We start from the raw sequence: 26951 nt of genomic DNA, 5'->3' as shown, positions 1-26951 counted from the left end.
GAAACAAACTTATCTTCTGTACCTCGTTAAATCCATTTAATTACTTATATGTCTCTATCACATCTCTCATGTGTGTTGCATAGGTTAAAGAGATTAGGAATGAAAGTATCAGAACCAGAGCAACAGACATTCTTAGATTATTGACTGTGCATTATCTACATGCATATTGTTACATACATATAATTAGACAAAACCCACCATTTAACTATGTTTCTGAGTTAAAATACAGAGTAATTCCTATTAGCAAGGGTATGTTCTCTTTGCATAAAAACACAGCACACAAAAGCAGTGTCATTAATTGTTCCCCTTTTACTTCTTGGCACCTCTTTTGACAAGCTACTGTTTTGGACTCTTTATGCTGGTTTAGCTCACCATAACTGATGCAGGGGAAACACTTACCTGGCCAAAAAAGAGATTTGTACTATACGTGACTGCCTAACTAATAGTTATTTTCTGAAACACTTATAATTTCATTCTAAACATTGCATAAAAAGTAGGAAATATGTATATGTCATGATTACTTGAAATGAAATAAAAGCACAGACTATTATTTCTCAATCTAAAGAGCGGTTTCGAATATACTTGGACCGTACCTGGTCTCCAGTGGGATGTTGCTGTTAAGAACCCAGCTGTTATGCAGGTGCACTGAATCTTGAGTACTAGAGGGAGGATTCGAAGCAGCTGGACTTGGCTGACTGCGCAATGTCATTGAGCTCCTCTGGAGAGTATCCAGTGTCTGGGAAGTTTGACGGCTACAGGTGCAAGCATGTGGTGGAGGTGGTGGAGGAGGAAGGGGCCTGAAGGTAAACTGGTTCCGTGGGCTACCAGGGATCTCTGAAACAGAAAATAACAAATACAGAAAAAATAAAGTGTTAGATATTTGAGCTAATACTCACCCTAACAGATTAATATGCATTTCAGAACTGAGAAACGATTTTTAGAACCAAGAAACAGTGTTTTTTCATATTTGTATGACTTGTATGATTACTTACTTCATACCTCTTATGAGTGGTTTTAATTCCTAAGTGTAACAAAACCAAGCAAATGAGTGTGAAGATTTTTAGAGTAAAATTTTAAGGGTGAAAAGGAATGGGCTGGGGTAACTCTGTGCCTTTTAAATCTAAATCTTGCCAAAACTGCTCTATCATTGTTTAGCAGAATCTCAAATTGGTAGAATGAGATAAAATTGCTAGTACATGGCAAATAATTAAGTGACTCTAGCTGATATTCTTAACAAAAATAGAGAGACAGAGGCAGGTACTTAATATAATAATATATGATTACGATGATGGAATAATTACAGTTATTCTCAGTATCCTTGTTAAGGATCTTTGTGATTTTTTTGGACCCTATTTGTCTCCTGTAATGCCGTGGCCTGCCTTCATCTGACTGTTTCTTCACCTAGTCATGTCATGTCTACATGTACATAGGTCTTTATGGCCACTAAAAATTATTCAGCTAACGTTCCAATGTCTCATGATGCCTTTTTAGTAAACAGGTGAAAGGTGCACATTGTTTTTGCTTTTCTGTCTTTAATACCATATTGGAATGTTAGTTTATGACAAAACTGTCAAACTGTAATTTTCAAGAAATACCATAAATCAGTATATTGTACATTTAAATGTTTGTAAGATGTGTTCTATAAAACTAGGAGCCGAAAACCCACATTTTATGAATACTTATTTAAAAACAATTAGTCAAGTTATAGAAAAATAACGTGAATACCAAAATTTTTAATGACATTTTCTAAAAAGAAAATACATTAAAAAAATCACAGAAAGTTCTCTAATAAGGTATCATCCCTTAAAAGAACTAACATGATCTAAAATACATTGAGAGTAACAATATTTATGATCCTCTGTGCTTTTGATATTTTATGTTCAAAATGTGTTTTTTTTATATACAAGCTATTAAAAAGCCTACAGCATTTAAATCATAAATGCAGTTTAAGTATTTTTTTTTGAGAAGAACCGTATAGTAATAAATGTTAAACCGCATGCTGTAATACCCAAATGACTGTATTATTTTTATCTTTATGAACGTTACATTCCCAAACTGGTGAAAAAAAGAAAAGGTACAATCACTCCTAAAAAATAGTTTATACTAACATCTAGCATAAAATCTGCCTTGACAACATGGTCATTACTTTGACGGCCTACATTTATTTCCCCATGGATACCAATATCGTCTGAGTAAGATTACAATAATCATAAAATCTTTATCTCACTATCAAGTACTACAAAAAAAAGAATATTTTGCAGGTCTATATTGTTAGGATGATAAAGGATTTCATTAATCCCACACCTCAAACTTCACGCAACAAAATAATAATAATAATAATAGAATTTAAAAAAAATGAATAAAAATTGAAAAAATCCCACTGAAATATACAATAATTTGTTTTTGTTTTAAGGTTTATATTTTCATATTAATAAAAAAAATAAAAATATAAAATAATTATTTATTGATGCAGTGATTTAAGGTTTAAACTGCAGTAGTAGTGGAGGACTTAAAGGTACAAGCAAACATCATTCAAATCATTGAAGGAAAACAAGAAGATACAAATGACCAGCATATTTAAAATGGCATGTGTGAGCACTACAGATTTTTAGCATTAAAAGAAGAATTGAGAGGTTTGAAGAAAAGAAGCTGGAATGTATTATTACTTGCATTTCACTCAAGGTACTATAAGTAAGCACTACACATGTTAAGAAAATGGGTTTTTATACGGAATTAAAAAGAACCCCTAAAATGTTCCTACTGGATAAAGTAGACTTTAAACCTTCTTTGGATTCTATTTAACGTTTCCATAAAAAGTATTTCCATTGTATTTATTATTTAGTCTTCTCACCCAAACAAAAAAAACCCATTTCTTTAAGAGTCTTGGCCAGATTCACGCCTAGAAGAAAAGATTATTAAAGCCAGATTTTCAAATACAACACCAAAAATCTCAGTTGTTTTCAATTCGTATGGTGTAGCTTTTCATCTTAGACCATGAAATGGACTGTATATTGATTTTACCCTCTTCTAAATAAACCTCATAAGCTAAAACTCAATTTTCTGTAAGACCCTCTCAATTTTGTTCTTCAATGTAAGATTGTTCTTATATTGAGTCTTGGGGGTATATTTACTTAGTAGTGAAAAGCGTGGAGTGATTACATGCTTTTCTTGCACCAAATAATCTAAGAAACGAACCACAGAAGACAGACATAGTTGTTTGTTCTAAACAAATACATTATAGCAATGTAAAAGTATGACAACCTATACGACACTTGTGTAAACTCTTTTTTTATTACGCTCTAAAGGGCGTCACATGTGTCAAAGGTCGTCATTCCATATGTATATATTTGCTAACATGGCAACAATATATAGCTAATTGCCAACAAATGTATATTATAATATTAATAATATCATTACTGTTTAATTTGTTTAATATTTTTTTTCTGATTGTTCATAGGCAGAGGTAAAATCGTTAATCACAATGGAATTTACATTTTGCCATCTGTTGATATATTTGCAAAAGCACATGAAAAAAAGTGGGAACAGATAAATTTCCAAGTTGTGGCCTACCCTAGTATACAAAAGGTGCTACAGATCACAATGTTAGGTAGTGGAGGGGAAAAAAAATTATACCTCTCAAAAATATTCACTAGTTTTCAGTACAGGTGAAAAAATCCAGAGGAGCAAAAATGTAAATATTCCTACAGTAGATCTCCGTAGGCTTTTATGATGCGAGTTTACCCACAATGGATTAAATGTGAAGCAGAAAAATAACTTCAGGTAAGAACATCATTACATATAGGCAGTTGCTAGTATTAACGTTTCTTATTTTGCTTGGTGGATATCAGATTCCCTTTAAACCTATTTATTAAGGGAAAATGCTATTAAAAATACAACCGATAATGGTCATTACATTAATTGAAATACATGTATAATTTCAGCCCACACAGATTGCATGACTGACCACATTTTATGATACATTGAATCCTCAGGTTTTTTTTGTTGCATATAATATAATTTATAGTAATCATAAAAATAGTCTGTACTAATTAGCTAGTACATTTGTTTTTTTTTTTAAATTTTATGAACTATTCAAATAGAAAATATTTTTGAATGGAATTGCAAACTGAAACATTTAATAGGACAGGTTTTTCACCATTTTAATTCTATCAATTGAAGTTTTATTACAGAAATCTGACATTTAGAGTTATTTTTAATGCTGGACCTGTATCACGTGGACTCTTGGGCTGTCTAGAAATACTCTTTCCTGTGATTGTTTCAAAAGCTGTATGTTACTGTTGGGATTTGAGTGTTTATGTTTTGTGATGGCTGCATTGACTATTAAAAAGCAATTTGGCTGACATTTTCAGTCTTTTGTTGCTAGTGTTAATTGGATTGTTCATCAAGCATCAACTCCCCCATCAACTGGAAAAATTACAGGACAATGTCAGCTGATCGTAATGATCATTTAATGATTTTTGCCCTGTTGGTAAGCCAGGTTCGTATGGATGTTTGCGTGATTAGTTTTATATCAAGATCTGTAATTAAATAACCGAAGCATAAACAGCTCACAATATGAAATCAGAACACATATTTAATAAAGAAACCAAAGCTTATTAAGTTAATTATTACTAATTAAAAAATAATCATTGTTTTGCAGTAGATGCTTGTCAACTCCTTAAATATTACACAGCAAAATGCATTTCATTTTGTATCATTGCTGCATTTTGGGGATCGGACACATTGAAATGATTGTGGCATATACATAAACCATTACGGGTACTAATAGTGTTTTAATGTAGAATTTTTTTCCACGTTATGGTTCATCTGACAGCAGACTTTGAATAACAATTGTTTGTTAGAACTGCATTGCATTGTATGCAGATAATTTCTAAATGCAATTTACTGGAAGTGTCATATAATTAATGTCATGCCTTATAAATGTAATTATAAAAATAATAAATGTAAAGTTAAATACATGCCAAACACTAACATCCAAATGAAATTCATATACATAACGGTAAACGTAACGTATATCTTTTTGGCTTATTTTCAGTTTTTCAGAAATATGCATATACATCATCTACATAACTTACATCTCTATAACATTATAATGTATAATCTGTTTAAATTGAATATTTTTATTCAAGGATACTATATAGGAGGTTACCATACTTTAGTAGACCTCCGATAATGTAACTAATTACAGTATATTTCATACTTGTTCTTATTATATATATTTGAACATTATTTTTATTGCACATATAACATCCACATTATCCTCAGTTCTTACTTTCCACTGATTTACAATTAAGATAAACTGGGTAATTGATGGATTTATTTCAGGTTTTGAAATTATGCCACCATCAAAATAAATATTATGATGTAAACAACCAATATTATTGATGTTAAAAACTGCATCTTTATGACTAAAAGTTTCACCAAAACACTAACACATGTTTTTTTTCTGTTTAAAGCTACTTTGTTGAGGTCATCAGTTGATACTGATAATTAATTAATTAATAATTAAAACACATAGTAGTCCACTTCTTTATATAGACAATGGCATTATATAATAATATTCATGAATCATATCCGCTATGTCGTGTACTTATTTATTAGTAAGTGAAAGTAAGGTCAATATGTCTCAGGAAGGGAGTATAAAACCTAACCTTTACTAAAGCGTGGCAATTAATACCATATTTGCCCGATTATAAGACAAGGTTTTTTTCAGAGCAAATGCTCTGAAAAATCCCCTTCGTCTTATAATCGAGGTTGTCTTCTAATCAGACCTCAAAAAAATGTCTGCTGGGGCCAGGCCGGTTACCGGTGCTTTGGTCGCGAGCATCGTCTCTTCTTCTAGCAGCAGGAGACAGGAAGCTAGCAGAGTCGTCACATGACTCTGCCTCCCCCCTCCTTCCTTTGGGGGCGGGGCCAGAGAAGTTGCTCGTACAGCCGGGCCCCTGCAGAAGTCTTCAAGTGAGAGATCTGCAGTTCAGGTAAGGGGGTGGGGGAGGGTTTTTGAGCAAGCATGTATAATTAATGGAATGAATGAGTATTTAAATGTTTGTGAATGAGTGTGTGTGTGATAGCATGGATGTGTAAGGGGGTTCCAGCATGTACTGGCTGCCTTGGCTTGATAGGAGTGTGATTGCTGTATATACCTCCAGAAATGCCTTTTAACCCCCTATATGCCACTCTGGCATATCATGGGGCAGAGGGGCATATAGGGGGTTAAAAGGCTTATCCATGGGGCCAAGTGGCATATAGGAGGGTATAAGAAATTTCTGGAGGCAGAGTGGCATACAGAGGGTTAAAAGGCACATCATGGGGAAGAGTGGCAAATAGGGTGGTATAAGGCATTTCTGGGGGCAGAGTGGCAAGCCTGGGGGCAGATGTGCATAACTGGGGGGCGCAGGTTGGCAAATAAAAGGAAATAAAATATATATATATTTTTTTCTCAATCATAGCTTTTATTAAATATGAAAAAAATGTTTACATGAATTAATATTTACTAGTAAAACTTTTTTTCCTATAGGGTCGTCTTATATTCAGGCTTTTTGTTTTTTTTCCCTAAATTAATATTTAGATTTTGGGGGGTCGTCTTATAATCAGGGTCGTCTTATAATCGAGCAAATACGGTAATTACAAAACATTTGGATGCTAAATATCTAAATCTCCTCAGTGCTGGGTTTCCTTATTACAGTGGAGCATTTCCACCATGCCTTTAAACTATCCTCCGGATCCCTATGGGGAAACTCTGGGTCACAGAGCAGCACGCCCCACTCACTCCTCACTTCCCTTTCAACAACTGCGTGTGCCCTGCTACGTCAGCGGGACCTCCTATCTGCATCCTACAAGGGGGGCTTTGGGTAACTGGAGCCAGAAAGGTCCCAGGAATGGTTTCCACCAATGTACTAATAAGTTACCAAAAAAGTGGAATTACTGCCCAGACATCAAAAAACTCAATGAGACTCAATGAGACCCATAATTTAAAAAAACAAGAAGAGAGAACTTAGAAGAATTTAAAAAAAGAAGAAGAGAGAGTTTAGTGAGCTCCTAAATTAAGCTAAAGTATATCCCGTAGGCCTAGCCCATCATACATTTTGCAGGAAAAATTGGTATGGCATCTTATATTGATTCTTAAAACTATCAGAAGCATTTAGAACCATTAACAACCCATATAACACATGTTTTATTTCAGATTCATCTATGGCCTAGACACATACTTGTCTTAAAGGTAATTTGTGCTATGAAGGAGCTTTCAGTTACATAAAATTTGGGTGAAAATTATATGTTAAGCAGTGGTTTCATTCATTTAGTAATCAGAAATCCTTTGCATAGCCTCAATTGCATATCACACTTATATAGCACTCTTATTTATTTGTGTGCTGTATTAAGTATTGTTTCTATTTTAATTAGGTTTTTCTTCATCCCTGTAAGCCAAAGAAAAAAAAAACTGTGAAAAACAAGAAAAGGTGTAATTGCTAATTGAGCAGGTGTATAACCAAGTAATTTATGTTTCAGAGTTTTTCTGAAGATAAAAATATACACACTGAATGTTTCTGCAAGGTCAGGGCACGCTAACAGTAACATGAGTATTATGTTATTTCAACGGAAATTGTCAAACATCTCTGATTTTAAAGCCAAAAACACGATTTTGGTTAAAATTGTTTTGACCAATGCTAATTTAAGTTTTTTAAATTTATGGTCGCAACCAAATGTAACCTCAATTTAGTGGCACAATAATCAGGCAATGTGTTAAATAACATAATTTGTATCGTGCAGATGATCTGCTTTAATAATTATAATTATATTAAATGATTGAATGATAAGGCAAACCTTGTTTTTGGTTAGGTTGTGGTGTATGGTAACTATGGGAATAAAGGAGAACTGGGGCAGAAAACCGCTTACTGCTAACAATACAAACTCATCTAAAGACAAAACCTCCAATTGCACAGTAAGCATTTTTAAGCAATGTCTTTTTGTTGTCTCTGCCGTTGTTTGTTACATTTATCTGAAACTATGGCCTGATACCTACATAAACATGCCTAGTAACTTCCTGAGTATGCTGGCTTTGGTGATCTCCCATCTCGATAGAGGTAAACGGGAGTGCCGGAGGACAGGGTAGATCTAAATGCCCACCCAGGCATGAAATGCCTTCCCCTGAGGCTTAATAGTACGCTGAGATGCCAGGAACCTCCAGGACATATACAGAGAGTATTCAGGATTAAGGATAATCTTCAGGTTAATTAAATTTAAACATAAGAAAGTTGTAATTCACATTTTTTGCAGAACCTGAAGTGATATGCCAACAAGTGTTAATATGTAACGAGATGTATTTTTCATGAATTGATGTATAAAGATACGCATTGCTAAATGTTGGTGTTGGTCTATTATATGGTTAGTGGTTAATTAATGGAATCCAAAGTTGGTTTGTGGCTTTTGACAGTTGGATTCTTATGGATACTTATGGAATGTGTAACAACACTGTGCGAAATATACCCCAAAGACGTTTCATTTATTTTTTTTCTAAAATGTTCAAGAGCATTTATTGGAATAAAGTTGAGAGGGTTATTAGTCTCTGCCAACATTTTGTTGGCGATAATACTGAACTGATTTTTTTAACATGATTTGTTATCACATTAACTGTAAGGGCACTAACTGAACTCAAGGGTAAGATAACTGAAAACAATAAACATTTGTAGCTATATGCATGGTACAGTAGGGAAACAGATTATTGTAGCTACCTAACTGAGTCTCCTTTGGGTAAGATAAGCAGGTTCTGAGACACCAAAGCTTAGTAGCAGCCTTAAATCTCAGTCAACAGGAAAAACACTTTATGCTATGTTCTCTTTCTAACCAGCAAGATCGAACCTTTAAGTCTTGATCATTTCATATTTGATCTGATTCCTTGGCAAAAATCCCTTTTTACATAGTGGTGACAACAGGAAAGAAATGCTCTAAGCCTAGCGGACAGTGGAGTCTACATATTTTGTAATTTAAGAGTAAGGATGTGCTAAGGATAATAATAAAATGGAACTAAGGGTTACAGCGATAGAACAAAAAACAATCATATAGGTTTAGTGACAGAAAGGTTTCAATTTCATTACTAAACTTCAAAGTGATTTGTAATTTTAGGATCTTTGAGAATTGATATGTTTATAGTTTTTGCTTGAATTCATTCTGTATGCCTGGCTCCTACATGATTTGAGGCTTGAACCCAACTAACAGACATTTAACAGAATAGTTAATAGACAGACCAGCATCCCACAAAGATACTTAAACGCAGCAATAGCATTTTGATAACCTTGCATTCAAGGGCACTTGAATAGGGAGGAATAACATTTTGTTATCTTAGGAAATGTATTTCGTAGACCTAGTCTGTACTGAAAATTTAGGCTAGGTGTCATGAATCCCACTACATATAGAACATCCAAAGACAGAGATATATCAAGATCCTTTATCTGATGTTCAGCAAATCCAAAACTAAACACTAGCATTTTAGCACTGCTTCTAATTTGGAAGAAAATAAATATCTTCTAAACCATTTAAATATCATAGGTTGGTCTGTTTTTAGCTATAAGGTGAAATTTTGTGTTTAGTATGTACACTGGATTTGAGGAAATAGAACATTTTTGTAGACATCAGATAATTCTAATAACTTGATATTTATTAGATGTGAAATTGGGTTTTACTCAATCAGCAAAATCCCCAGATGTAAATATGAGTATCTTAATAGCTTAGGACTATATAATTAGTCTCTACATATCATATGGTTATACCATTATTAGATGCTTATTATACAGAATCACACAAGTTCTACTTAGAATAATTTATTATTGCTGGAAGATATGTCTATATTATTATTATTATTATTAAATTACAATTTGAAAATACTATCAATCTGTTTTATATGAAAACGCTGCGCATTATTTGTGTTCTTACCAGTTCACAGAAGATATGATCAGAGGGTCATATGGCTAAAGCTAAGTGTTTCATATTTTTTTACTGATTACCAATTCTACTTACTAATATACTATAGTTGAAATCCTCTTAAATACTAGTTACTCAGTAAAGGGTCTTTTACTTCCTCTCCTGAGATGGTTGGATTTCCATGACAACCAATACAAAATAGTTTGGTAATAATGACTACATGGGATCTAAATGATGGCCTATTTAAGAGGTTATCGTGGAAAGCTTATTTAGAAAGTTTCCAGGTAACTTGTGTCGCCCATACTTACGGCATGCAATTCTAATCAGCAGAACAAGTTCAGCCTCTTCAGGATAATAAAGGTAATACAATATTAGTATAAGAAAAAGAAGAGAAACAGGGTAGGGAAATCAAAAATTCTGTTCAAAATAAAAGTAAACATACAGTGATCAATTGAAGGAAGACACACATGAGAGATGGATGCCCTGTATCTGTACAGACAAAGTGGTATATCTTTGAGCACAATAATTTTGCGTGCCCAAAATTATTGTTTTCTGCACATTTTCCATCATGCTGCTCCCACTTCCATTGATTTCAGTACTTATTGATTTCAGTGGAGATGGAGATCAGGAACACAACCCATGGGATACTTGTATTTCTACAATTACTATGAGTTTCCAGGATGTCAAAAAACTTTGGGAAGGCTGAATGTGTTCCTTTGGGGCTGCAGCATTTGAGGTAGCAGGGAATTAAGTTAATAAGCTCCAAATGTTTGTTTACACACACAACGTTTGCTTTTACACATTTAGTTGATATTTCAAGATACTGCAAGACCCGGCTGGCTCAGGGCGAGCATGGATGAAATTGCAAGTCAGAATTCTGCAAGGAGGGCAGAATTTTCTTAGGCGTGGGTCATCCCTCGGCCATTTGAAGATGTCCTACATTAGTGGCCTCACATCTTAGTAAATCAATGCACATAATGTCCATATTGTTGCCAGCACATAATCCCTCGACTTACTTTGGGGAAAAACAGTGTGCAAAACATGAAGCTGCTATGAGATCACAGAGATTTAAATTGAAATCCAGTTAGGCCTGGGCTGGCCATCTGGTATACCAAGTATACTTCCCGACACAGTATAAGCATAACTGATTTATAAAGTACCAACACATTTCACAATAACAAACAACACAAATCAACTTTCCTTCAATACACTGAAAAATCAGTAGTCGATTCCTTTCAACTAATTGTATTTACATCTTACCAATTAATTGAATGCAACATGTTATGTATTTTGATATATCTATGCATTTTAAAAGTTATACATCAAATACCAAATGTATTTTGGGTGTTAACACAAATCTAGTAGAATATTCCAATCTGAGTATCATTACTATACAGTAATAGCACTATCACATGTTAATTAGGAACACCTGGACCCAGCTGGATATAAACTGCTTAATAATGTCTCAGTATTGCCTCTCTGACAAGGGACTGAACAAGTATGTCTGAAGATATTTTTTTCCAGATTTAATGAAGCGTTCATTAACATGGCACTGAGAAGAGACCTACGTTCTTACGTCAATAACATGGCTTAAGTAAGGAAGCTCTCGACAGCAACTGAGTAAGAGCTATAGAAAAGATAAATTAAAGTTTCATAGAAAATTACATCACAGAAAAAGGGTTTAAATTGCTGTTTACCAATTAATTAAATACATCACCATTTTAATAGAGATTACAAACTTTTGCCCTATACTTATAATGGACCCTGTGCTTAAAATCCACACTTCATCATCCTCATCATTGTTATTTATTAATATTGGTTAATAATAATCACATCAATTATAATTAAGACATCCACTTTAAGCTTATCCTTCAAAGAGGTCTTGGTTGGCCCTTGGTTGGCCCTTATAATGCATTGCTAAATCACTGACACTACTTGAATGTCCTCTCGTTGCATGAACTGTGCATTATTTGAGGTCACCTCATACTAACCATATACTAACTGGAATACTAACCATATTTTTAGCACTTCATAATATACAGTAGTGCAGGACTACAGTCAAATATCAGTAATGAACATAAAGTGATTGGCATTTTAGATTTCTAAGATATCTTGCTATCTCCCTGAAAGCTAATCATCTCTTCACCTCATCAAAAGATGGTAATGGAAACGCAGAGACGCATAGTGCTATAACATCTAAATTATTATATCTAAATTTTGCAAGTGTATTACTTTCTGTGCTAAACAGGTCCTAATGTATATATTATGCAAGAAAAAATGAAAGCTCATTATACTTGGTAAAATATATTCTGATATTAGTGCCACATAAAAAGCTACAAATAATAAAAAGCGAGGCTATTGTTTCTATTCACAATGTGTTTGAATAACGTATATTGGAGATTGTATTCACTTGGCATTTCATTGTAATATTTTCCCTTGTTTTTAGATTGCATTATTGTATATATAACAATTCTATTTTAAAAATATGGCAAGTATGATTTGCCATTAGACAAAACCTTATCCCTTACCCTTTAGCACTTATATATTGATAAAAAAAGAGGTTATCTTGCAAAATCAATCATACTTCACCTTGTGAAGTTTTAGGGATCCAGGTAGCACATATTATTCATTATTCTTTTTTTTTTTTTATTTAAATATTTTATTCATATATAAACATATATAGTAATACAAACATACAAAGTAAAAAAGTATGAAAAATATATACATACATATAATAATAGATTTGAGAATATTAATTACGACCCATAAAAGGTCCAAGAGTCTAATTGCAGATTAAACATCAGTTTTAGAACAATATAGAGCAAAGCTATATTAGATGCTCATGCAAACAAATGCGTAAACCATAAAGGATGCCAAAAGCAGCTTCCACATAAGACTTTGAAAAACAAAACAGGCACATAGTATTCTTAAAGGAACTAAATTACAAATAAGATTTGATATTTTTGGCCAACATAGATAGTTCAACATCTATGATTGCTTTGTTAGCTCAGACCTGTTTGGGTCTGAAGGCTTCATCTGGATGGCTACCAAAAACTGACAACCAGACTACTGATGTATTTCTCCATGCCTGGGAGAAATCCACTTTTTTTCTATTCTAATACCTACTGAAACCATACTTCACCTGTCCAATCTTAAGTTTTAACTCTTTTTTTTTTAGAAATGGCTACTGTGAATGTGCAAAATTAAAAATTTGGAAAAGATTAATAACACCATCACTAAATTGTGATCTTGACCTTTTCACGGAGTAGCAACTCAATCAACTCACTGGGATCCTTTCCATGGCCAGACCCTAGTGAGTCTCATTAAAAACCTATTAAGTTACCAAACATGGAACTCACGGTTCTTTATGCTGATGCGGTAATACAAAATATGCTTGATATTTCTATAAATCATAGTATATTCAGCCCAATTTGTTATTGACAATAAGAATTTGTTTTACTCCCAGACACATATTTTGCATCAATTCACGAAAAATAAAAACATAATTATGAAATTGCATGAAAACAATTATACAAATAAATAATATGAAATATAAACCAAGCATATTTTCAATTGTATGGGTATTGAAACAGATTCATGAAAATCTACAGAATTACATATAGGCTTTAGTCTAATATACTATAAATAATTCTATGCCACCAAGACTTCTGCTACTTTTATTCTTAAACCAAGGAGAGAAGCAGTGATGGTTAGGGAGGGGATTTTAATTTTAAGAAACATAACAGCTTGATCTGGGATTGCCCAGTTTAAAATAGAAGAGATTTGTTTTAACACAGAAAAGCCATTTTGATAAAGGCACAGTTTAATCAGGGCTTAGACACGTTTTATGGATAAGCAGTTCCTTACTTTATAGCAGCTGGAATGTCCAAAACTTTCTCTAACAATAAAGAGAACATAGTTTTTTTTATTAATTCAAGTTTTACCATTATTTTAACAATCAATTAGCAACATAAACAAAATGTTTTCACGAAGAATTGTTAAAAATTGGCAGTATTAAATTAAATGTATATTTAACGTGGCTTTAGCTTTTCTAATTATTGCTTAGAATTATCAAATCATGATGGTTAAAAGTAATTTCTTTTTCTACTTAGAATTCACAATAGGTTACAACTGTTAACCTTATGCCAAGAGTAGATAATGAAGCTACTTAAGTGAAAGACAGATAACTTTTCAGTACTGTTTGTTACCATGAAACTACTGAAATAGCCTAAAACATCTTCTAACAGAACGATATCCAAATTGCAGACTGCAAAATAGACGCTATTTTACTGGAATTTTTAAAAACCTCAAATATACGTCTTAAAAACACTGGACACTGTTTGCCTTTAACATTCACAGTAATGAGCAGGTTAAAAAAAAGCAAAAGCAACCCTTCAATGAATCCATAGTTTAAAACTAGAGCTGTGCAAAAAGTAAAAAAAAAATAAAATGTTGCTGCGGGGGTTACTATGGAAACCTCATAATTTGAGTTTCCCAAGTGGTTTTCCGATGTCAACATCACCAAGCATTGTACTAAAAATGACTGCGGAAGCTCTGCCACAGAAGCACTGTGATCCACAGAGATCTCCATGCTGCTTTCTGGATATAGGTGAAACATTTTGGCCTTAACACAGGTTTAGCCATTACAGGGAAAGAAGCACTGCTGGCCAGGAACAGACTGTTAATATTTACACTCCAATGATGTTTAGAATAATGGCAGGAAAAAGAGGAGCTGACCATCTGAATGCCTTTAATCTGCCATAAAATTCTATGTTTGATGTATTCTGGCCTAGGCCGATTAGGCTTATGGAGGTAGGTCCAGGGGGTGCTGGGGGCACTGCCCTGGGTCAGGCTTAAGGCAGCACAGATGTAAATATGTGACTGGCACCAAGTGTGACAATCTATTTTGATTCCTGTACCTCCACAGAGTATACAAATGTTATATGGTGAGTGCTGCTGTCAGCATCAATATCCTTATTTTTGCAGATTTTGACACTACAAGGGAGATGATATTCCACCTGTCATGCTCTTGGGGCAACTTTATGCAGCACAACCTACCATGTGTATCACAAATGGGCTATTCTGCACTGCATATCAGCTTTTTGTGAGGCAAAGAGCTATTATTATTATTATTATACATTTATACTTGATCGACAATTTACACAGTTGTGACACACCAAAGCTGACAATGCCAAAGAAAAACTGGCATTCATTCATATAATGTGGATGAAACATGATGCATCACTCATTTGCCCTTATTCTGATATAAGCAGTAAATATTTGTCAATCAACAATCATCTTGGATTTTTTATAGGTGTCCTCTTATTGTGTATATAAGAAATTAAGGAACGTGGGCATGAGTTGCTGCAGATGTACTTAAAAAAAAAAATACATTTTAGTGCAAAACTGTCTAGGTCCAGATCACGAAGAATGGGGGATTACCCAATTTTAAATGCTCCTTAGGGCTGGAATGTTGACACCTTAATTGTAGTTGTTCACATTATGTAAAATTGTAGTAAAGGATATTAAGAAAGGAGATTATTCTTAAATATGATTTATCACCCACAAGAATTCTATTGAGTAAGCACCAAGTGTCATCATTAGTTTTATTAGACGTAATTAATAATGACAAAAGACTAAATGACATTGATTTATAGCTGCCTCTAGCCATGCTACAGGTGCATGGCATGTTTGATATTATGTACATTAGTTAATAGATGAGTTGTAAGGATACATTCATATAATATCATCATGGACTAGTTGATTTTTGAAAAGCTTATTGTGCTCGTGAGAGATGTTATGGAAAACATGAATTGCTTGGCAGTGAAAAGCTCTTGGTTTGATTTCTGAATCTCTCTCTCCCTCTCTCTCTCTCTCTCTATATATATATACCATTTATTTTTTTTACTGTGCATATTTTGCGAATATCTTTGTATATGCATGTGAATAACAATTTGTTTTTGATTTTGTGAAAGAGCCTGAAACAGCAAACTATAGGGGTGTAACTAGAAACTATGGGGCCATGGTGCCAACAAATTGCCACATCCATGGTAACACACACATACAAGTACACATTCATGCTCACACACACACACAATTACACATCCATGCTTACACACACACAAGTACACATAAAGGCACGGGCCTATTGCAGCTGCGACTGCCAGTGTCTGCAGCAACAGACAAAATTTGGACACAATGTGAAAAGGGAACACCACAGTATTTATTACCACAATCTTTTCGAAATGTTGTGTTTTTGTATCGGGTACATTAGCTCTACATCCATCATTGTTAGAGCAAGATTTCACTATGATTGCCATACAACTCTCCTTTTGGTAAATAAACCTCAATCTCTCGTTGACAAATCAGCAATGTTCACAGTTACGATAATCATTCTTCTGGCAGGGGAGTGGTGTTTGACCACTCCTTGCGCACTTAAAGTGGCACTCCATCCATCATATTTTGTGTGTCAGAGATATATTCTGTCAAACACATGTCAATGCATGCGATATACTTACTGCCATTCAGCTCCACTGCTGGGTCTATTCAGAGCCCTGTGATTTCACTGGGATCCCTTTCCTGCCACTCACAGAGTACTTTAATATGCATCTTTGTTTAAGGAGGTATCAGGGATATTAAAATGTCCCTTAATGGATTTCTGGGGCTACCCGAACCCACCCACATGCAACTAGCCACACCTTCACATGTGGCTAGCCCTTCCCACATACATGCATTTAGCCCTGCCCCTTGTGAAGCCAACCCACCAGAAGAGAGAGAGAAGGTTCTAAGAAACATTGAGATGAAAAAGGTTACATAGTATTTTTATTTCAAATGATAAACATAAAGTTATGTAAGCGATATTTGGCTTTTTATGCAATTATGTATTTTATAATTTATAGTAATAATTTATGTAATTATTTTTCAAGAACAACATGTTATTTAATAATGATAAGTATTTTTTGTGTTCAATAAATATGTATTACTTTCCAAAACCTTGTTGATGATGAGACAGCTGAAATATTATCTCAAAATGTCAGCATATATTTTGTGTTCAGCTTCACAGAAAATAACTAGTTATTATTCTGAATGCTATAGTCAATTATTGCCATTTTCTGAGTTGGCTTCCTTGTGGAGATAAATAATAGAAATTTGAACCCCAAAAGAAAATCACTGTTCTGAATCGCCCTTAGATTGTTCTGTGCCAAACACTCTAATTTTCCACCTTCTATCACATAATGAAAGGACCATATTGTGTATGTATTAGAAACACAGAGAAATAATAATCATCCTTTCCTTCTCTTTTATTCTCTGTATCTGTTCTAAAAAATGACAGCCGCTACTCACTCAGATTTGGAAATGTGTTCAGAATTCTGTACCATATCCTAGCTAAACAGCAGTGCTTTATTCATAATGGAAAGCCTTTCACCTCTCCTCTTGTAATGGCGAGCAGACATAAACACCAAAGAATTATTCCTGTTTGCTTCCTTCTGAAGCTCTCATAGAAGATTAGTAACAAATGGTCTTACAGGCAAAGTAACTTTTCTTATTTTTATCTGTAAATTCATGAACATGATTTGTTTTTCTTTTGTAGCTCCATGCTACTTTTTCTATGTACTTTGACATGTATTAAGATGCCCAGACAATTGTTTTTTTTTGTTCTGAAATATAATTTCTTCAAAATTTGTTCTCCATTTTTCTGCCTTGGTAATTTTTATTCAAATGCAGAGATACTATATTTGCCATAATGTGCTAGTTTCGCCTCAAGAACACTTTTTCTACAGCTCTTCTACTGTTGTCATTTAATAAATTCACCATATGCTCCGTTTGTCATCAACGTAGAACATGCTGACAGTGACAATCAAAATCTTTGAGAGCCAATATGGGAGAAAAAGACAACATGAGGAAAACCATTTGTGTAGAAAACCTATTAAATGGTGAAGCTGTAAGAACTGTGCCATGAGTTCTAATATCATACAGAATTGGTATCTTTCTCCAGAATAAAAAAAGCTCTTTCCTATCCTATCTAACAGTAGCTCAGTTACTGATATGTTAAAATAAAAACTATATAGGAGTCAGAAGTCTTGGAATGGCCATCTAACATGACCATACACTGTTGCAGCGTGTGCCAACGACTGAATATGCCCAATCACGCGCTACATGAACAAAAAACGCATATCCAGACACTGGCCACACTTATGTAGTCAGACAGCCACTGGCCTCAAAGTGCCAGGGTCGTCCCATCAGTCAGTCCGGCCCGCTAACAAAACATATTATTGAAATATTAGTATGATACTATGTTTATGCCAGGACAGCTCAATGATTACATTAGGGGGTATTGAAGGAATACAATGACATTAAAGAGATAGGAGCCTCACTAATCAGCTATTAAGGGGACGGGCTTTCTGCATTTAAATGTCCTTATAACTAATAGGTCTAGCCATTGGTTATTTACATATGGATCTAAAATGGTTGTTTGAAAGGTCAACTTATTTTTTCTACATATACTTTATATAACTCCTATGATGTCATTTTTTTAAATATACTTATTTTTTTCTCGTTGTAGATGCTTATTATGTCCTGTAGAAGTGTGTTTAAGGCATGAGGTGCCTTGCTGCTGTTTTAAGAACTATACTCATCCTCAGAGTGACTATTTTTGATATACTAAGGCTCTTCTATACTGAAATCAGTGGCGTCGGCAGGGGGGGGCCAGAGGGGGCCATGGCCCCCCCTACATCATGCTGTGCCCCCCGGTGTGCCCCCCCAATTGAAACGCCGTCTTTTTTTTTTTTTAATAGACCCGGAGGAGAGAGTGAGAGGCGCCGAGCGGTTGCTGAGGAATAAGTTCTCAGCAACCGTTCGGCGCCTCTCACTCTTCTCCGCGACCGCGAGGCCTCTTCCTGGTTCGCAGTGCCGGCATTTCAAGCCGAGCGCCGGTATATGTCGTCATATCCGGCGCCCAGCAGTGAAGCCGGCAGAACCAGGGATACAGAGACCTCGCGATCTCACCGCTGGACAAGCCCAAGGTAAGTGAACTTCAAAGGGGGGGTTAGAAAGTTAGGAGGGGGTTAGAGAGTCAGAAGAGGTAGATAGGAAGTGAGAAGGGGTAGATAAGGATAGATTGGGAGGGAGAGGGGGTAGATAGGATAGATTGGGAGGGAGAGGGGGTAGATAGGATAGATTGGGAGGGAGAGGTCTTTATGGGACAAAAACGGCGTACGTTCAGCTGTTTGGGGACAAAGTTGACATAATGTGTAACTTAGGTGCTGGTCAGGTTCTATGTGGGCAGTGTGGACACCAGGGTTGGCTTTGGGGTGTGTGACCAGTGATCTATGCCTGTAATTTAGGGGGTTTTATCTATACCTTTAATGCAGAGTTTATATGTAATTTCCAATTGATTTATATCTGCAAAGCTGGGTTTTGTGTCATTCTGTTCATCTGTATCGGCTATATTTCCATACATTATTAATGTTTACCTGTAAATATAGGATTTGCATGTCTTATTCAGTTGATCAATACCTGGAGTACTTTTTCCATGTGTTGATTATTTGATCTAAACCTTCAGTGCTGAGTGTACATGTGATTTCCAGTTGATATATACCTGCAATGCTGGGTTTGTGTGTTCTGTTGGTTTATACCTGCAATGCTATGTTTCCATACATTATTTATGTATACCTGTAAATACAAGGTTTTTTTTAATCTCATTCAGTTGCATGTGCTGTTTCCATGTGTTGTTTATTTGATCTATACCTGAACTACAGGGTGTAAGTAAAAGAGCGCTATGGTTTAGTGAATGAGGGGACAATGGGACTCTGGGGATGAGGAATTCTCAATGTCACCTTGCAGTCAGAAGGAGGGAACACTGCACTGACTCTCACTGTCTTCCCCTGATCTGCAGTCAGTGTGGCAAATATATTGGCAGCAGGGTCTAATATTAATATATATTGGCTGCAGGGGCTAATATTAATATATATCGGAAGCTGGGACTAATGTTTATATATATCGGCAGCAGGGGCTAATATTAATATATATTGGCTGCAGGGCCTATTATCAATAAATATTGGCTGCAGGGGCTAATATTTATATATATTGGCTGCAGGGACTAATACTATATATCGGCAGTAGGGGCTAATATTAATATATGTTGGCAGCAGGGTATAATTTCTATGTATATCGGCAGCAGGGTATAATATAAGTATGTATCCGCAGCAGGGGTTAATATTAATATATATCGGAAGCAGGGTGTAATATTTCTATATATCTGCAGCAGGGTCTAATATTTATATATATTGTCAGCAGGGGCTAATATTAAAGAATGAAAAATAACTGCCAGTTTAGCTGTTATTTTGAAATCATATTTTAATCACAGTCTTTACTTCAAAGAGATAAGTGCATATTATGTAGTTAAAAATGCACGTCTAACGTGTGTGTGTGTATATATATATATGTATATATATATATATAGTGTATATGTACCGTTTTATAATTGGCCCCCCATGTGCCCCCCCTAAATATGAAACCTGGAGACGCCACTGACTGAAATATGTTGTAATTCCACAGGGGTGTTCAATTAATAGGCCACAAGCACATGAAAGAGAAATACAACATGTGTGCTTTAAACTTGAATTCAGTTTTGTCAGCTCTGATGTAAATACTGTCATTTTTGTGGCTCAAAATCTAGACAACTTTTCAAAATTTAGATGGAAATATTGTGCACCTTTTCTTTGCTACCATATTCTTTATACATTGGCAGAATCACATTTTTCTTAGCATATTTACTGTTGCTGATTGCCTGTTCTAGGATTCTAAAAGACAAAATAAATAAATAATCAAAAGTAAAACTTTTTACTTGCACAGAAAAGCACACAATCACATTGGAGACTAATAAAACACCTAGATTACATTTTAAGGGAGATGCATTATATATTGGACACAAAAGAATATGATACTAACATGTTAAATCCAATTCAATTGTAACTGCTCAGAGCATGGAAAGTCCAATGCTGCCTTTTTGTTCTACTGGAAAAGGGCAAGTTCCATAATGATGACATAAAAATGTGGCACCCTATGGGGATATGTAACTAGTAAATCATGCACAGAGAAGTCCAGTGCATTTCAGTTACAATGTCAAACTGTGCTTGGTATTTAAAAAGAATAAAACAAGTTTTTAGAAAAAGACCATTCATTTTTTAGTAAACAAGACTATGCGATAATAAATCCTTATGTTTAAATAATAACTAATTTGTCTCTTTACTAACTGTTGTTGATTGGTTCAGGCAGCCTTTGTAATGGTGGCTTGTCATTCTACTAAGTGTGAAGGTGACATTTCCCCTTTAAGAACAGCCAAGGCAACCCCAAATTTCCCCCAAACAAAGTAAATACAATTATGACTAACTTTGCTAATTTCTGTGAAAATCAGGGTGCCTTAAGATATTATTAACATACAATAAATGTTTATCATATGGAATGTATAATATCATTATACTCATATCATTATACTCAGTTGTCTCTGCACAATATTGGTTTCCATATATTAGTTTAGTATGATAGAATACAACTTCACTTATAATCCTGTATGGGATTGATTTCTAGGAACGGGCTATAATATAGTCACAATTTCTTTGAATTACAATTCTACATAAACACTTAACAAAATGCTCCTAAAATCAATATAACTACAAGAAACCTCTTTTATATATGATTTGCTAACTACAACTCATCCATATTGTGCATCTGTGTTATTAATGAGTAACACTCTTGTGAACATTTATGATAACCTTGCATTTCTTTATGAAGATATAACCTACCAAGTAACACACAGAAAAACATTTAGGCATTATTGTCTGTTTAAATGGTATCTCCAAGAGTTAGCTTCTCCTCTGGTTAATCCACTAATAGTTTCTAACGTTCTACTAACCCATACTGCTTATTGAAAGCCAACCTCTTAAGGCTTTATTTATCTTCAATTTTATTAGCCTCAATTTTTTTTTTATCCTGGCAAGGATGTTGACTAGAATTACTTTGGCCAAAGCAAATGTTTACAGGAGGTAAAGCCAAATCAATTCAAAATCAATCCCAAAAGGCCTTCTACAAGTTCGACCGCTGAAAAAAAATAAAACATTTAATGTGTTGGATGCACAACAGAAAACAAGGAATATATAACACAATGACCTTGAAGAGAGTTTAAGGTTATGTAGCTATTTAATTGATATTAGAAAGGGATGGTCTCTCTTTAAAACCTATGAACTTTCTATACCTATGGACCTAAGTAGATTCGGTATAAGAACTGTTCTCAGCTATCTCAATTCAGACGCTTGCACATCTGTTGTAAACAAAATGAGGTCATAAATGCAATTCATACAGCAGAGGTCAGCGCAAACATTATAATTAATAATAAAATGATAAAGATCATAGTTTTTTTATAATAACTGATAAACAGGAAGTGGTTATGAATGATTTCCTGTTTTTGATGCACATATCATATGCCTTTTCAGCTTCGGCACATCTAAGGCAGTAACCTTGGTCATGTATAAAAAAAATACCATATTGGCTCGGATATAGGCCGCCCCCGTATATAGGCCGCACCCTAAAAGTTTTGTGCTTTTTTAAAGAAAAAGTTTTTTTCTTTAAAAAAGCACCAAAAAAACATGCTGCCACTCTGTCTCCCCCCCGAGATATGCTGCCACTGTCCCCCTCCGAAATATGCTGCCACTGTCCTACTCCCCCCCCGAGATATGCTGCCACTGTCCCCCCCGGAGATATGCTGCCACTGTCCTCCCCCCCCCCCCGAGATATGCTGCCACTGTCCCCCCCCCCGAGATATGCTGCCACTCTGCCCCCCCCCCAGCGGATGTGCCGGAACCGGAAGTTGTATACGCGTATTGCGTAGATGTCCCCCGCCGGCCCCACAAGACACCCGGGAGTCTGCTCTGGTAAGTCTTGGGGGCAGAGGTAAAACGCATCGTGCGGACGGTCACCGGCTGCGGCGATGTGGGTAAACAGCCTCCGCAGCCGGTGACCGTCCGCACGATGTGCTTAGACAACCTCCCGTGCCGGCATCCCCCCGTGGGAAGTGCTGGCAGGGGAGGCTGTCTGAGCGTATCAGAGAGTAGGATGCAGGTCCCCTGCACCGCTGCGGGGATCTGTATCCTAACCCCGCTGCCTGCCCGGCGCTTGGGACTGCATGCCCCGGGCGTCGGGCGCTAGACCCCGATTATAGGCCACACCCCCACTTTAAAGACTTAAAGTGGGGGGAAAAAGTGCGGCCTATATTCGAGCCAATACGGTACTCCTATCTTGCAAAAGCTTGGTATTACAAAACCTAAAATCTGAAAATAAAATATAGTGAATTATGACTTTAAAAGTGACGCAAGTTGAGGAAATACATAATGTAACAATAAGCGGCCAATGATACGCTGGGCAGTGGGAACCCATAGCAGAGCATGACATATAAATGACTTACGAAGCAAAGTATAATCACCGGACTATGTTCGTTAAATGGGGAAATGTTTCCACATAAGCTTGAGTATAAATTTTCTTACAAAACACTGTATAATGCCTTTGAATGCCTCCAAGGGCTTCATTTTTATTCCATTTGGTAAGAAAAACGGGAATTTTTATCCATGATGGTATTTTTATATACCCTTGCATTAAAAAAAACGGTTGCTGTTAATGTTCTTATTAAGCCTCAAGAAACCTAGGTGCAAAGGAAAAATACCCTGAAAAGCACAAGCTCTGCATTCTAAAGTGTTCACAAAAAGCATTAGCCCTCTGGACAAAGGTGTGCTCTTCATGGAACAGCATATAAAGTTAACTTGCCCTGTAAATTGTCTATTAGAACTCCTTGCATGATACAGAAGACTGTAAAATTGTGCAGCGTGGAAGAAGGTAGAAAAAGCTGCAAACCTCTCAGCAGCTTTATTCACTTGACATCAAAAGAAAGCTTTCTTGAGCTGTCTCCAGGTTTTCAATGTCCTATGAGAGTCAGATCAAAATCACTGTGCTATTTCATCTAGGATTGACGAAAATTAAGGCGTGCATTATGACCAGGGATGGAGAACTTTTCTTCACAGAAACAAAAGGTTCTGTTTGCCTCCCTGAACGGTGTTAGCATAAAGTGACAGTGACAGCATACATGTGCAGGTAAAGGCTTTATCTTTTTTTCTCTACCGGATATTTTAGAGCTCTTTGTAAAGAAGTCTATTATCCCTTTTAGTGGACCACCATTCAGACCTCAGACACCCTTTCTTCCTATGTAAGGTACATATGAGGTCTTATCTAGTTCTTCATCTTACTCTATAAATGTCGCTGCACTGAAAATCTTTTAGACCATTGTGTGTGGGACTCATACGGCAATATACATTTTTTGGGTTAAGAAAGCTGTGAATATAACACTTCTTTCTTAAAGCCAGCAAAAAGTTTGGTGCTGGCACCCAGTCACCAGTTTTGAAGTTCATAATATTTTATTTTTTACCATTTTTGAGGCCATATCTTTGGAATTGTGTAGCCCTATGGTTTTCTGAGATAATTATTTGAAAATATCCAGTTATTATTCAAAACAAAGCAAATTAATCATAAAAAAGACTATAGTGAAACCGAATACACAATAACAATAATAATAAATATCATCACACATATTCACATGAATGTCAAATCAAACTATGTGATAGAGAATGGCATTATGCATTTGGTCAGTTCCAGTAGAGAAAAAAAATAATTTTAGTTTCTTGGAGACTAACTTCCACATTTTTTTTGCCTCTCTTCCATTGTTATCTTTTATGAACCGTTAAAATGAATTGCAAAATTTCTTGGCACAAAGGTTGTAAAAACCTTTGCAGATCTTTCAATAGGCCAGTGGCAAGAATTGTTGCAACATTACTAACATTTTCCAAAATGCTAGGAAATAATTTTTAAAATACAGAATTACTGTCAGCAGAAATAATAAAAATGAAATGGCAGTCTTTACGGGTCTTTCAAAAAGTCTGTGTCCAGACTCCGAAAAATATAGCTTTCAACCATTAAATTTAAAACATAAGAGTTTATGGCCCCCCAGAAAAGGGTAACTTGTCAGTTTTTGGCAGTCTGTTGTTTTTCCACTCAAGACTGGAGTAGAAGAGAAGAAAACAGTAAAAATAAATAACCAAACGCAAAAAGCAACTACTGTTCTGCACAGATGAATTTCCAATATTTGAAAGGTTAGTTTCCTTGTTATTTTATTTATGAACTTTAAAATGTTTGCTTGTCTGTGAAAACAATTTGGTGATCATTTTTATAAACTTTTTTTTTTATATAATTATTACTTATCTATAATATTATTTCCAGTAAAATGTTATTCCAATATACCACATTTTGGTGTTAAACATACATTGTTTTAGCAGTAAATAGAATAAGAGCGGTCTTTGTCTCCATGCACAATTTGGATAGACAATGTAGCACAGGCTTTTACTCGTCATGCCTACACTTTCTAAAATAAGATTCAATAGGTAGTAAATTAAATCATACATTAAAGATAAATGGTATTTCTGATTTTTTCTCCCCCTTTTTAGTTGGGACAAGGCAAGAGTTGTTTGTGACGGTAGTCAAAAAGTGTGAAATGGATGATGAATATATATATATATATATATATATATATATATACACATATATATAACAATAAACATTAGTGTAATCATTCAGGGGGTTTTCACAAGAAAAAACACATATTGGTTAGTTAATAAAAACATTGGATTGCAAGTTCTCACAAATTTACGACTGGTAGACTGAAGCGGCATATCTGTTGCTATAGAAACATATGCATCTTACTCATTTATTGCTGGCTTAATGTGTATCCATTATGGATAAAAATGATACGTGAAGACATTAAAGGCAAAAGAGAAAGAACCCATATGTGTTCTTATAATGCCAGCAAATTGGCATTAGATCAACTTTCTGCACTTGATCTACATGCGTGAAAGCTTTACATGTTTTTTTCTGCCCCAAAACAATTACCGTATTTGCCCGATTATAAAACTATTTTTTTTTCAGAGCAAATAGTCTAAAAAATACCCCTTGTCTTATATTCCAGGTCGTCTTATAATCAGACCTCAAATAGAGGTCTGACTACAAGACTAAGATCCAGATCCCGCGCAGCGCTGCAGGGGACCCGGATCAGCCTCTGGCAGCCTCTGCGATGGATGCAGACAACCTCCGCTGCTGCTGGAACTTCCGCCAGGGCTTCTATGACGCGCAGACGTCCATCGGCTGCCCCCACTAGACACCAGGGAGTCTGAAGTACGGAGGATGAGTCTGGGGAAGCACTGGTAAGTTGGGGGTGCGCAGAGTGGCATAAAGGAGGTTAAAAGGCATTTCTGTATGAAGAGTGGCATATAGGGGCTTAAAAGGCATTTCTGTAGGCATAGTGGCATATAGGGGGTTAAAAGCCATTTTTGTAGGCAGAGTGGCATATATGGAGTATAAGGAATATATGGGGCAGAGTGACATATCAGGGAGGCAGAATGGCATAAAATGGGGTATGAGGCATGTCTGGGGGGCAGAGCGGCAAGCCTGGGGGGCAGATGTGCTTAACTGGGGGCAGGTTGACAAATCAAAGGAAATGAAAAAAAAAATCATTTTTCTCAATCATAGTTTTTCTTAAATATAAAAAATAGTTTGCATGTGAGTTAATATTTACTAGTAAAACATTTTTTTCTATAGGGCAGTCTTATATTCTTTTTTTCCCCCTAAATTAATATTCACATTTTGGGGAGTTGTCTTATAATCAGGGTTGTCCTATAATCGAACAAATACGGTATCTATACCTTTGGTTGCATAATAGAGAGATTGATCATTGTTTTACTAAGAAAAGCAGCCATTGATATCTACTCAGATAGGAGTGACAAGTCCCTTTCACTGATGCATTTAAAGACATTTTATAACATTATTCTATAATAATATTGTTAAATGTTAACAATAAATGTAACCAAGGTTAATACCATAAGGGTACTAAAGGTTTTTCAAAAGTATGATATTGTAAACTGATG

At 35.3% G+C, this 26951-nt stretch overlaps 1 protein-coding gene across 5 annotated transcripts in view; it reads right to left on the bottom strand.

The window, feature by feature from the left end:
* Positions 1 to 26951, bottom strand: part of LOC149298130 (teneurin-1-like) — a 203459-nt gene that overhangs the window by 130947 nt on the left and 45561 nt on the right. For 3 of the 5 annotated variants that reach the window (XM_089487772.1, XM_089487774.1, XM_089487773.1), the window contains exons 4-5: positions 8060 to 8085; positions 594 to 832 (exon numbers count right to left, since the gene is read on the bottom strand). In XM_089487772.1, coding sequence (XP_089343898.1) covers positions 594 to 832; positions 8060 to 8085 — 265 coding nt within the window. Of the gene's footprint in view, positions 1 to 593; positions 835 to 8059; positions 8086 to 26951 lie in introns of all 5 variants that reach the window. The other 2 variants (XM_089487775.1, XM_089487776.1) reach the window with 1 other exon arrangement.

This window comes from Sceloporus occidentalis, unplaced genomic scaffold (assembly GCF_023333645.1).
Source record: "Sceloporus occidentalis isolate IW3139 unplaced genomic scaffold, rSceOcc1.0.p SCAF_34, whole genome shotgun sequence".
NCBI classification, from domain to species: Eukaryota; Metazoa; Chordata; class Lepidosauria; order Squamata; family Phrynosomatidae; genus Sceloporus; species Sceloporus occidentalis.
This window is presented reverse-complemented; position numbering and strand designations above follow the sequence as displayed.